Source organism: Phyllostomus hastatus, unplaced genomic scaffold (genome assembly GCF_019186645.2).
Source record: "Phyllostomus hastatus isolate PE091 unplaced genomic scaffold, TTU_PhHast_1.1 phas_contig_210, whole genome shotgun sequence".
In the NCBI taxonomy this organism is placed as follows: domain Eukaryota; kingdom Metazoa; phylum Chordata; class Mammalia; order Chiroptera; family Phyllostomidae; genus Phyllostomus; species Phyllostomus hastatus.
The window spans coordinates 18,002,576-18,017,116 of record NW_025333737.1 but is presented as its reverse complement, the minus strand read 5'-3'; the positions used below and the strand labels follow the sequence as shown (position 1 = coordinate 18,017,116).

The following is a 14,541-nucleotide window of genomic DNA, read 5'->3' as shown; positions in this document are numbered from 1 at the left end:
AGTGTGTTCCAGGCATAAGGGCTGCATTTATGAACAGCTCTGTGGTGTAGGGGGAAGCATGGTGAATATAAGGGACTCTGATGAAGGCCCTTGTAGTGGAACAGAGATGTAGGAATAAGAGGCATGGATAAAATGAGAAAATAATGCATTTTTATAGTCGGTGGCTGTCTTACAAGAGTAAACTATTGCAGAGTTGGAGTGGGAAATATATAACTAGATTTGTGTGTGTTTAAAAAGTTATATCAAAAAATATATAACATAAAACTTACTGTCTTAACCATTTTAAGTGTACAGTTCAATGGTGTTGTTAAGTACATTTACACTATTGTGCAGCCATCACCCCATCCATGTTAAATTTGTGTTTTAAAGAGATGGTTTTGGTTGCAATTTTTGGGATAGATTAGTTGAGGCAAGAGTTGCTGGAAAGCTCTGCATGGGAAGCTATGCGCAGAGCGGGTAGGGTGCTGAAATTCACTGGAGGTGAGGATTACTGTGCTGGCTGCCATGTGTCACAGGAGCAAGCAAAGAACATATGAAGACCAGAAGAAAGACCTCTTTCTCTTCTGGTGTTCCTCCAGGGTCACTACTTGAGGACAAAAGGCAATGGCCATTGAGCAAGCAACCAACGATGTCTGCCACAATGTCCAAGACCCCTCCCTTTATGTATAGGAATGACATTCTGACCCTATTTTGCTGTAAAAACACTTATTACTCTTTTTTTCTTTTAATCCTTACTCATTTAATCTCAAGTAAAGCTATGTAGATCCCCTGAGCTGGTAAAATAAAGGAACTGGCTAGCCTAAATTTGGCTACAGATACAAATCAATTCTAGGGATTTGCTGGGAAATTTAAAACAACTTGAGCATCGAAACAATAATAACAGGAATAAATTATAACATTGAGGAAATAAAGACTCCATACAGATAGTAAAAAGGTTATAAAGAGGTAGGGGGGAGAATGAAAAGCTCCTCTTTAGTAAAGACAACTAATAAATGTAGTTAGAGTGTCCCAATTCTATCATTAGTTTTCAACCATCACAGTAAGTAACAGTTGATTCATGCAAGAATCATTAATGGATTCTAAAATATGACATATTTTGGCAGAGAACAGGATATTTCACACAGCTTCAAACTGGCACCATACAGATTAATCATCAGGTATTTAAAAAAATAAGGTCACTTTTATAGTGCTGGTAGACAGCACTTTAACCGAATGATCAAGTTTGTCATTGCCAATAATGGGAGAAACTGATACTTTGTACCTTGTAATACAATAATCTGAGGAGGATACTGCTTCAGCAATGTAGTTCTGGCCAAGAAAAGCTGTATCCTGAACATAGACCTTGTATATCTCATGAGAACAGGAGGAAACAGACAAATCCCAATTAAGGGTCTTTCTGCAAAACAACAGGCCTGGACTCCACAATTGGCAATGTCCTGAATGACAAACACAAACCAAAGAACCTAGAGAATTTTTCTAGGTTAAAAACAATTTAAAAATATGACAACTAAATGTAATTAGTGATCCTTGAGTGGATCCTAGGTATTAAAAAAGCATTATTGGGACAGCTGGGGAAATTTGAACCAGAATTTTATTTATATTACATAATAGTGGATAAATATGAAATTTATCCTGAGTGTGGTTATATGGAAGAACATCCTTATGATTAGGAGATAAATGCCAAAATTTTAATACTTAGAGAGGGGTCTTGATGTCTGCAACCTAATCTTATATTGTCCACCAAATATATATAAGCCATCTCTACCCACAAATGGCAACATTATGTAGAAAATTCCAAAGAATATCCAAAAAAGCTGCTAGAATTAGTAAATTAATTCAGCAAGATCACAAGATCCAAATTCAACATATGTAGTCAATCATTTTTATGTACTAGAAATGAACAATTCAGAATTGAAATTTAAAAAGCACCATTTATGACATGAATACTTAGGTATAATTGTAATAAAATGTGTTCAAGATTTGTATACTGACAACTATAAAACACTGCCCTGGCTGTTGTCGCTCAGTGGATTGAGCGCTGGCCTGCAAAACAAAAGGTTGCCAGTTCAATTCCCAGTCAGGGCATATGCCTGGGTTGTGGGCCAGGTCCCCAGTAGGCAGTGTGTGAGAGGCAACCAATCAATGTATTGCTCACACATTGATGTTTCTTTCCCTTTCTTTCTCCTTCCCTTCCCCTCTCTCTAAAGTAAATAAGTGAAGTCTTTAAAAAAAAAAAAGCTATGTCACTATGAATGCTTGGCCACCGTAGTTGATGTTTTGAAAAAAAAAGAAGGAAAAAAAAACAACTGTAAAACCACCTGTGAAAGAAATTAAGAACTATAACTATAGATATATCATGTTCTTGGATTGGCAGATATATTCTTAAAATGGCATTAATCTCTAAATGGATCTATAAGTTCAATGCAATCCCAATCAAAACCCAGAGTTTCAGGGAGTTTTGGGTGGAGGGGGCAAAGAGGCAGGGGGAAATTGGGACAACTGTAACAGCATAAATAATAAAATATAATATAAAAAAAAAAGAAGCCCTCAGTGGTGTGGCTCCATTGGGCATTGTCCCATAGACCACAAGGTTGCAGGTTTGATTTTCAGTCAAGGCACATGCCTGTGTGGTGGGTTCCATCTCTGGATGGGGCGCACAGGTGAGGCAACCTATTGATGTTTCTCTCCCTCTCTTCTTCCTCCCTTCCCTCTCTCTAAAAATAAATAAATAAAATTTTTTAAAAATACAGAGTTTCAGAAATACAAGCTGGGTAAAATTAGCCCTTCTTTAGGAAATGTACTGAAGTTTAGTGAGAAAGAAAGAGATTGACAAGGTACTAGGGACTAGTGATTTTGGAGTTGCTAGTAAAAGAGTAACTATGAGCTTGACAAGATGATTTTGCCAAGAAGTTTACTTAGTTTTCCTACTTTGCTTAGGTAGACAGACAGACAGACAGACAGACAGACATAGGTATCTCTAGAAGGATACATAAGAACAATAGTTGTTTCCTAAGTGGAGAACTGGGAAGGACAGGGAAGAGAAGGGATATTTTTAAGAACATTCTTTTTCTGGTTCACTGAAAGGGTGAATTCTTATCTCCAAAGATTGGTCGTATGATAGGTTAAGTGCATAAATACGCCCTATTTTATCTCTAGAAGTTTGTTCCATATAACTGGCCATCATTCTGTTAGGTTTGGATGTAGGTACTTTCTTGGTCTAGGGTTAACCTTCCAGGAAAAGGGTTTTTAGGTAGCCCATAGGAATCTTATTTGAAGTACAAGTTCTCCCATCTTATCTTCACAATTACTTTGTTTAGTCTTGGCCCTTCGCTCTTCCCTGCATAGTATATTTTTAAATTTATTTATTTTATTTTTAACTCCTTTAATTTTTTAATTTTAATCATTGTTCAAGTACAGTTTTCTCCCTTTTACTCCCATTCCAGCCCGCCCACCCAACCCTCCCCACTTCCCTCCCATTACCACCCTCCCCCTAGTTTTTGTCCATGTGTCCTTTAAATTTGTTCCTGTAAACCCTACCCATTCTCCCCCTGAAATTCCCTCTTCTCTCCCCCTCTGGTCACTGTCAGTCTGTCCTCTATTTCAGTGTCTTTGGTTATATTTTGCTTGTTTCTTTGTTTTGTTGTTTAGGTTCCTGTTAAAGGTAAGATCATATGGTATTTGTCTTTCACTGCCTGGCTTATTTAGCTTAGCATAATGCTTTCCAGCTCCATCCAAGCTGTTGCAAAGGGTAGGAGCTCCTTCTTTCTTTCTGCTGCATAGAATTCCATTGTGTAAATGTACCATAGTTTTTTAATTCATTCATTTACTGATGGGCACCTAGGTTGCTTCCAGCACCTAGCTATTGTAAATTGTGCTGCTATGAACATCAGGGTGCAAAGGTTCTTTTGTATTGGTGTTTTAGTGTTCTTAGGATATAGTCTCAGCAGTGGAATTGCAGGGTCAAAAGGCAGATCCATTTTTAGTTTTCTGAGGAAGTTCCATACTGCTTTCCATAGTGGTTATACCAGTCTGCAGTCCCACCAACAGTGCACTAGGGTCCCCTTTTCTCCACAACCTCTCCAACACTTGTTGTTTGTTGCTTTGTTTATGATGGCCATTCTGACTGGTGTGAAGTGGTATCTCATTGTGATTTTAATTTGCATCTCTCCAATAGCTAGCGATATTGAACATCGTTTCATGTGTCTTTGGATCTTCTGTATGTCCTCCTTGGAGAAGTTAAAGGTAACTTAACCTTTAACTTCTGTTCAAGTCCTTTGCCCATTTTTTAATAGGGTTGCTTGTCTTCTTAGAGTGTAGTCGTGTAAGTTCTTTATATATTTTGGAGATTAAACCCTTGTCTGAGGTATCATTAGCAAATATGTTTTCCCATACAGTTGGTTCTCTTTTTATTTTGATACTGTTTTCTTTAGCTGTGCAAAAGCTTTTAATTTTGATGAGGTCCCACTTGTTTATTCTTTCCTTTATGTCCCTTGCTCTAGGAGACATGTCAGTAAAAAAGTTTCTGCATGAAATATCTGAGATTTTCCTACCTACGTTTTCTTCTAGGACTTTAATGGTGTCACAGTTTATATTTAAGTCTTTTTAAATTTATTTTTTAAAAGATTTTATGTATTTACTTTTAGAGAGAGGGGAAGGGAGGGAGAAAGAGGGAGAGAAACATCAATGTGTGGTTGCCTCTCACGTGACCCCAACTAAGCACCTGACCCGCAACCCAGGCATGTGCCCTGACTGGGAATTGGACCAGCGACCCTTTGGTTCACAGGCCAGTGCTCAATCCATGGAGCCACATCAGCCAGGGCAGAAGACATACTTTTTATGAGGTTAAGGCAGTTACCGTTAAGTCTAGTTTGCCAGGAAGCTTTGTTCATATAACCTGAGTGAATTTTGAATGTTATTAAATACTTTTCTGCACCTGTTGAGATGAACATGTAGATTTTTTCCTTTAATCTGTTGATGTAATATTACTAGTTTGGAAATAATACTTCTTGCTTCTTCTGTTCCCTGTCTGGCAGGTGATTTGTGGAGTTATGATTTCTTCAGTGGTGAATTTGTGGTGTCACCTGAACCAGACATAAGTGTCCACACTCTTGATCCCCAGAAGCACAAGTATATTATCTTGGGGAGTGATGGACTTTGGAATATGATTCCACCTCAAGATGCCATCTCAATGTGCCAGGACCAAGAGGAGAAAAAATACTTGATGGTGAGAAGTGACTCAATAATTTTTTTTTCTTGAAGATTTTATTTATTTTCAGGGTTGGGGGGAAGGAGGGAGAAAGAGAGGGAGCGAAACATTGATGTGTGAGGGAAACATCAGTTGGGTGCCTCTTGCACACCTCCAACCAGGGACCTGCCCGCAGCCCAGGCACGTGCCCTGACTAGAATCAAACCGGTGACCTTTTGGTTCACAGACTGTCTGTCACTCAATCCACTGAGCCACACCAGCTAGGGTGGATTTAGAATTCTTTAATGATGAGAGAGAGAGATACATTTCAGTGACATGATGAGGCCAAAAGCCAGTTCATAGTGGATTGGGAGAACCTATTTATAAGTGCCAAAGTGTTTTTAGAATGAGTATTGAAGGAAGCATGCATATAACAATATTTAGAACGAGTGTTAAGAAAACTGATGGGGAGAAGATAGAAAACTGGGGAAGATTGCTTAAGGAAGTTTCATGGATAAGAGTGATAATTGAGCAAGTCTTAAAAGTGGGGTTGTGTTTGCCTGGTAGTAGATTACAGCAGCTTTCCAGGCAAGAAATAGGATGTGTAAAGTCAGAGGAGAGACAAATATGACATATTCAAGTTTCACAAGTAGCTTGATGCTACTGGAGGATAGGAACCAAAAGGTTTTGAATAGTCTGTTTTGAAGTTAGGTCTTACAGCAGGTAGTGGAGACTTATTGAAAAGTTGCATTTTGAAAAGCTTATCCATTGCTTTCCAAATGGAATACGAAATAGAGGGTAGATGATAATAGATGTGAGGATTCTATTTATCAGAAGCCCCTTAACAAAATTAAACTGATGCAAAGCTGGCAATGAGAGAGAATGGGTGGCAACAATAATTAGTAAAGAATCCTTGAGAGAAGGTGACTTTCAATAAGGCTGGGGTTGGGGGGTGTGGTCATACTTATAAGGTCTATGTCTACCTCTCTTCACATATTGATTCTTATTGGTAGTGTAACTGATTTGATTTTTATTAATGGATCTCTTAGGCATCTTCTTTGGAGGCTGCAACACGAATGATAGAATTGATAGTACTTGGTTTTTTTAAGGAGGGAGAATATGATACAGAAATTTCTAACTGGTGACTTGTATCTGTTATCTAGAAGAAATGCCCTGGCTGGTGTGGCTCAGTGGATTGGGTGCTGCCCTGTGAACTGAAAGGTCCCTGGTTTGATTCCCAGTCAGGGCACATGCCTGGGCTGCAGGCCAGGTCCCCACTAGGGGGCTTGCGGGAGGCAAGTGATCGATGTATCTCTTGCACATTGGGGTTTCTCTCCCTCTTTCTCCTTCCCTTCTCCTCTCTCTACCAATAAATAAATAAAATGTTTTTTTTTTAAATAAGAAGAAAAGCATTTGGGGGAGAGGGGAGATAATTAGTTCAAATGTAGGCATGTTTAAATTGGGGGTACCCGTGGTTCATCTAGACATTGTCAGTAGACAGAAATATTTGAGAGAAAAGACTAGAAATACTAATTTGAGTGCTAACAGGAGTTAGAGAAAGCTGTGTCAATTTATGAGATCACCTAGTGAGACAGTATGATGGAAGGAAAGGACACAACATTGGGGAGGGGGTTCAAATCAGCAGAAATGGTGAGCTGAGAGGAAATTTTCAGTAATGCAGTAGAATGGCTTATAAAGATTTTTTTCCCGATGGAAATAGAGGCACACTGAAAAAGCGAAAATTGAAGGAGTTTTCAGTGAGATACTGTTTGCAGAATGATGAACTGTATACTGGGGAATGTGATCGATTCATGGGTTAGAAATTAATGCTGCCTTAGAATAAATATTCTATACATAAAAAAAGAAATCAATGCTACCTTTCATCAGTTGTGAGGTGCATGCTTTTTCATATGAGAAAGTGGAGGGGAGGAGTGTAAATCATTGGGAATGCAAGGATGACTTAATGTTAAATTTTTAAACAAAGCAGTGGGGAAGAGGTATTTGTAGTTTGCCCATTATTAATGTATAGAAATACTACATTGTACCCCAGATCAGACAACCCCAAGTAAAGATTACTCCTTGTTTTTGCCCAAGGAATGGATGAAAAAAAAACCCAGTTCTATATCCAGTTTGAATATATATAGTTAGGGATACAGATGACAAGCAAATGACTTACAGTACATTATAGGTATATTTTCTATAATGCTTATAGTGCTGTATAGTACATTATATAGTATATATTATAATACATTAATAGTACATTAGTATTTCTGTAGTATACATTAGAATATTTTATTACATTATATAAAATAACATAATTTTTTTCTACTTGTAGTTCATGATATATTGCTTTATCAACAAATTCCACTCATTTTAATCATTCATTTATTTCTAGAGGTACTTTTTAAGACATGTAGCCCTATTTTCTAGAGCGCATAATTTTCATCTCTGTTCTCTGAAACTCAGCAATTATTGAATCCATGTATGATGCTGAGTTTTCCATGCTACGTTTATTTGCATAACATGAGGTCATTTAATTTTTTTTTTACTCTTCCTGTTGGTATGTATTTGATCTCTGTGTCATAACAACTTATGTGTTGCTTTTTTCCTCATATGATGACATTGACCATTTTAAAATATAGTTTAATAATCATTTATTTCCTTGCCCCTGAATTTTGTTCATGTGCTTTGACAATTTTTATTTTCGGTCATTGTCTTTGATTTTTCAGAAGTTTCTATTTTAGGAGGAAATAGGCCCTTTGCAATGAGTATTTTTACCATCCCTGATTTTATCTCATTTGTGAATTGTTTATCTTTCAATTTTTCTTTCAACAATAACTTGATGTTTACTTACCTTTTTAGGTAACTTCTATATAACATTGCCTTAATAACTATGTAACTTTTTTTGCAGTAACTGTAATTAAGTTTACACTGAAAACACATTTCTTGCTATCAGAAAGACAAAAATTCAGCTGAAATTTAACCCAGGATAAGGCCTTATTTTATTATTTATTAAAATTTAGAGTAGTACAAGGGGGAAAAATTGGGACAACCATAATAGCATAAACAATAAAGTTTTTAAAAATAAAATAAAATTTAGAGTAGTATTGTTTAACATAGTTTTGGGATCTGTGGATAATGTTTGAAATTTAATTTATTTAGGCCATATTGAACACCTAATTTTTAATTTATACAGATGTAGTGGTGACTAAATTTGAATTGTTGCTTTCCTTCTCCTTCTTTTAAATACAGGGTGAACATGGACAATCTTGTGCCAAAATGCTTGTGAATCGAGCACTAGGCCGCTGGAGGCAGCGTATGCTTCGAGCAGATAATACTAGCGCCATAGTAATCTGCATCTCGCCAGGAGTGGACAGCCAGGGAAGTTTCAGTAATGAAGATGAGCTCTATCTGAATCTGACCGATAGCCCTTCCTATAATAGTCAAGAAACGTGCCTGATGACTTCTTCTCCAAGTTCTACACCACCGGTCAAGGTATATAGTTCTATAGTGTTTAAGTTGTTTTAGTTCTATAGTATTTATGACAGTTTCTTAGGTTAGTATTGCCTGAAAACAAACGTTCAGATTTCTTATATAATAAAACTTTGGCTTTCAACTAGTTTCAAGAAAGTGATGAATTCCTTATTGTCACTTATTGTCAACTTATTGTCAGTGAGCCGTCTTCATACCAGTACTTACTAATCTGAATGCTGTGTACAGCAGCTAATGGAAAGGTGGGTTAGATGTTGTCCCTGAAGAATATATATATTTTAAAGATTTTATTTATTTGTTTTTAGAGATGGGGGAAGGGAGGGAAAAAGAGAGAGAGGGAAACATCATTCAGTTGCCTCTCGCATGTCCCCAACTGGGGACCAGGCATGAACCCTGCTTGGGAATCACACCGGTCACCTTTTGGTTCTTAGGCCTGTGCTCAGTCCACTGAGCCACACCAGCTAGGGCACCGCTGAAGAATATTAACAATATTAATGTTTGGAATTAATTGATCCCCTTTTAATACTATGTATATTTGTAGTCAATTCTCTTCTTTGAAAACCCTTGAATACTAATGCAGATTAAACTCTTAAATTCTCTTCATTATTCTTTGAATGTTGGGAAGGAGTGAGCATATATTCTGAGTATTTGCCTATTTTTCAATTTGAATGTATCCATCACTTTTGTGTTCCCTAATGTATTTGTATGGGGCTAACTGACTTATAGGCAGAATAGAGAAGTAAGCATGAGAGAGTGAAGTAAGGCTAAGGGAACAGGATCTTTTGATAGGAATAAATATTCTTAATATTGATCTCAGATAAAAAATGGTTGCCATCTGCTGATTAGTGTTAGTAAAATTATACACAGATTGCACATAAAGTATGTTTTAAAATTATTTCTAAAGTTCTGGGAAATAATGATCTAATAATCATAATAAAGATGAAATATATATATGCATTAACTTATATGTAGGCATGGTTTTTGTGAGCCAATTGGCCCCACCCAAAAATGGGAAAATATTTAGAGCCATTTACAATAATTAGTATTGTTGGCTTTGACCTAACAAATAAAGGCTAATTAATTTCTGCTCAAGATTCTGTGTTTGGTTTTGTTTCCTTTTTTATTTTTAATCTTTATTGACTTGACCATGAGTACTTACAAGTATCTCTGATTTGTTTCATTGTTATAATAATCCCATGTGTGGTGACATCTATATACATATAATATTTTGGTTAATTTTGAATGTTTTTTAAGACTTACTCCTATTTAGACTAGGCATTTGAGACTAGGTTTATATTTATAGATATGTCAGCTTCTGTTTGAATCTAAGGTAAATCAGAAGTCAGATCTTTGTTTTGGGTGGAGTAGTGAAAATACCTCTGGTTAATGATATATTATAATGGCATGAATTTCTTTCTCCATCCTTTCTTGAAGGCCAAACTAAGCTGTTTTTACAACCGAGAGCTATAGGAAGGACTAAGGAAGAGAATTCTTTCAGCAAATTAACATTTAGGTTCTTTTGCTATCTGGGCACAATTATAATTAGTTGTTGAATGTTGGATTGATAAATGGAGTGAGAAAGTTGATCTCTGAAGTAGTGAAACTTTAAAGTATGTATTATTAGGAGGTGATCTCTCAGTATCACAAATGCTGTATGACAATGTAAGTAGGTTTAGCGACACTAAGTAATTAATCTGGTGTAAGTCTAAGAAGCCCAAGCAGTTGCTCGTGCTAACAGATGCAATGTATTACCACAGAATGCCAATAAAAAAGGAAGGGAAAGGAAAAGCTCAAGGAGAAAGTGGGGGAGGGGGGGAGCCAGCACACCTGTAGTGAGAAAATAATAATAATTATGATTTAAAAAGACGCACCAGTGAAATCACAATAAATAGTGTTAACTTTGAAATAGTCCCATTGTTTTTCTTTTAGAATGGAATCCCATCTAACATTTAACGTCATACAAACTAGAGCAGTACGTTTTATTCCTATCAATTTCTTGATGCCTGTATTAGTGACTTGGTGTTTTGGTAGTAGGAAGCCTTCTATATACAGAACTTATTGCTGCCTGGTCTTGTTGCAAATTCTTTTTCTATATTTAAGCAGGATGAACTGTTGTTCATCAGTTGCTTATGACTAGATACAGTTTTTATACTCAGCTAGGACATGCTTGTGACCAGGGTAGACACTGGAATCAACCTAAAGCAGAGGGATAAACTCACATACAACTCTTGTTGTCATATTATTGAAAGTCACGTGCAAATATTCTAGAACAGAAACCCTTGTTATCCTTTCTGCACACTCACACTTTGAAATAAGGTTGCTGCCCTCCATTTAGTCAGTGTTAAAACAGATAAGAAGAATTGAGCTTGAATAAAAACTGCAGTATAAAATAAATAAATGAACCAATGACCCCAGAAAGAAGTATATTCTTAGTAAAGTAAAATAAAATAAGGAAGAAATCTTTTGGGGGCAGTACCAAATTAGGAATTAGGGTTTCCCACCTTCATTCTTCATTTGATCCAAAGTCAATGTATTTTTTTTGGTAAAGCATCTTTATATTTATGGTTAGATTGAAATGTTTTTAGGTGGCTTTAATTTCCCTTTCTTTTTTATTATAGAAACATTAAAGGGAACTTTTTTTGAATATGCTATTTTATATAGTACTTTTTTGAAAGGTGTTTATTCCTAGTGGATTTTATATCTGAGGAAGACCAGGCATATGTCCTCACCATTTTATAAAAGAGTTTACTTGGCCTTTTCAGAATATATTAATACCCAACACCAAGGTAGGTTCAATAAAAAAAGATTTTTTTCCCAGAAAAAAAAATATTAATATTTTAGTAACTTTTTTGATGAAGTGAGGAAGCAATTGAGGGATGTGTTACATACTTGTCAGGGGAGATAGCATTTATGCTTCCACTCTGTCTTTGAGAAACACAAGACAATGATTTTGTAGGGTACGGTTACAGTGGAAGATTGGGTTTGACAGAAGAATATTCTTACCTGTCTGGAGATGGGAGGATATTCTAAGTACATGTAGATCTAGAGCAGTGCAGCAAATGGAGTGGTGCACATCTGAATCACCCGGGAAGCTTCTTAAAAACAATGCCTGAAAGTTCATTTATGATTCTTACTGCTTTGAGGGGTATCCCCACCATGTTCAGTGAGTCCTGCTCTTCTCAGATCACAGAACGGTATCTAGTGTTTGGATGATGGGTGCAAAACAATGTGAGTTTCCTCATGACGTAGTAGCTTCAAGGTTGCCCTTTACATTTTCCATACTACTAAATTTTCAGAAATTGGACTATGGAAAGTAGGAAAAAGCCAAATGTGTCACTTATTCCAATGAAACCCTTTCATTTCTCTAAGAGTTAGGTTCAATTCTAGGATAAATTATTTCTTATTTGGTTTACTGTTTTGTTTTTCAGTCACTGGAGGAGGACCCTTGGCCAAGACTGAACTCTAAGGACCATATACCTGCCCTTGTTCGTAGTAATGCCTTCTCAGAGAATTACGTAGAAGTCCCAGCTGAGATAGCTGGAGGGAATGTCCAGGCTGCAGTCATACCCTCTAAAGATCCAGAGCCACTTGAAGAAAATTGCACTAAAGCCCTGACTTTAAGGATACATGATTCTTTGCATAATAGCCTGCCAGTTGGCCTTGTGCCTACCAATTCAACAAACACCATTGTGGACCAAAAAAATTTAAAGATCTCAACTCCAGGTCAAATGAAAGCCCAAGAAGTTGAAAGAACCCCTCCAGCAAACTTTAAAAGGACATTAGAAGAATCCAATTCTGGCCCTCTTACGAAGAAGCATAGACGAAATGGTTTAAGTCGAAGTAGTAGTGCTCAGCCTGCAAGCCTTCCCGCAACCTCGCAGCGAAAGAACTCTGTGAAACTTACCATGCGACGAAGACTTAGGGGACAGAAGAAAATTGGAAACCCTTTATTGCACCAGCACAGAAAAGCTGTTTGTGTTTGCTGAACTGTATCTGGAAAATGGTTTCTTTCCATATTTAGGATATGAAGCTTTTTGAAGTTGGTGCTGAAGGTGAACTTTTTAAAAAGGCACACGAAAAAGTAATATGCTGTTTGACTTTTTGGAATTCAACAGTTTAATTCTAAGCTGTGTACTTGCTTGTATTATAAATGTGAATTCTGTAGATGTTAGGGTATACGTTGCTGTAAAATGTGTGTAAATTTGTATCCTTCACACAAACTCAGCCTCTTACCCTGATACACAGTAAATATAACAAGAGGGCTAAAGGTTTAAAAAACAAAAGACTATTAGATTTTAGAAGTACATTAACTTTTAAAAATAGTTATTGAGTCATTTGTGATGAAAACTATACAACTTTTTAAAGTAAATTATTAAGCAAATTGGAAAGGTGATGTATTTTCATAGTGATCTGTGTTCTACTTAATGTTTCTTAGAGACTATTGTCTTTTAAAAATTATTTTTAATTTCTAATTTCATAATTTTTCATAGAAGCAGAAATAGCTGGGTATTAATCTCCTTTCCTCCTTAAAATACTATGCAGTATCTCTTATTTCAGTAGCATTTTTCTAAAAAAATAATAATCAGATATACTCACTAACTATTTGGAATAGAAGATGTGCTTTCCTAAAAAATGCCCTTTTCAGTAATCCCATTCTGTGGCATTATTAGGTCTGAAAGTAGTTACCCTCTTCTAGTGTTTGCATAAAATATGTGAAGTTTTTCTTGCTATTTCTTGCTCAATAAAAGATGGTGCTGCTAATTCCCAACATTTTTTAAATTATTTTATATATCATACAGTTTTCATTGATTATATGGGTATATGTTTGTTCATCTAATAAATCAGTGAACTGTTTGCGATGTTGCTGGATTTTTATTGTTGGTTTTAATGATTATATTAACTTTCTGTTGTGCCATGATCGTGCTTTCAGAGTAACTTAAAATACATGTAATGTTTATTTTTGCACTCTTAACTTTAAATTAGAATACGTCAGCGCAGGCTAAATAGCTAACAATAAGAATATAGTTAAGTCATGGCTTGTAAGCATTCGATGACATTTATAGCAATTAAAAATGAATAAAACTGCCCTGGCTGGTGTGGCTCTGGATTGAGTGCTGGCCTGCGAACCGAAAGGTCACCGGTTCAATTCCCAGTCAAGGCACATGCCTAGGTTGCAGGCCAGGTGCCCAGTTGGGGGTGTGCAAGAGGCAACGGATTGATGTAACTCTTGCACATCGATGTTTCTCTCCCTTTCTCCCTCCCTTCCCCTCTCTCTAAAAATAAATAAATAAAATCTTTTTTAAAATGTGTAAAGCTTTGTTAATATAGGAAAATAACTAAAAGGAGCTAATACTAAAACATTAGGTATGTCATTGTGGTGTGGTGTGTTGTTACACAATGAGAATACTTTTAAGTTAATTTACAACAAGACCTCTTATTGAGATGTTCGAATGAAATGTTGTAGAATACCTTCAGTATTCTAGGTACTGCACAATTAGAAGCATACCAGTTTCCATAAGAAAATTGAGAACCAGTGGTCTGGGTAAAACATTAATTGTGGTTAGTTTTTAAAAAAGATTTTTGGATAATAGTTTGTTTTTCAGATCTATCCAAGATAGAGACATAGCAACTAAAAGGCACTTTGGGAGTCAATTTGTTGTGAAGGGTTTTTCATCTTTTAGACCTGTGATACCTTTGGAATGTTATCTGCACCAAGTAGAAATTCAATAAATCTGAATGTATATCAAAGAAAGGAAGATCCATTTAGCTACTTCGCACTTTTTCTATCAGTGTTTTTTTTTTTTAATTTTATTTATTTAGTTTTAGAAAGGGGAAGGGAGGGAGAAAGAAAAGGAAACATCAGT

General features: G+C 36.2%; 1 protein-coding gene across 1 annotated transcript in view; it reads left to right on the top strand.

The window, feature by feature from the left end:
- PPM1D (protein phosphatase, Mg2+/Mn2+ dependent 1D) overlaps window positions 1–13,860 on the top strand; it is a 38,415-nt gene extending 24,555 nt beyond the window's left edge. Inside the window, exons 4-6 of the mRNA XM_045837283.1 lie at window positions 5,034–5,224; window positions 8,438–8,680; window positions 12,106–13,860. Coding sequence (XP_045693239.1) covers window positions 5,034–5,224; window positions 8,438–8,680; window positions 12,106–12,663 — 992 coding nt within the window. The 3' untranslated portion in view covers window positions 12,664–13,860. The remainder of the gene's footprint in view (window positions 1–5,033; window positions 5,225–8,437; window positions 8,681–12,105) is intronic.
- Window positions 13,861–14,541: the final 681 nt, after the last annotated feature.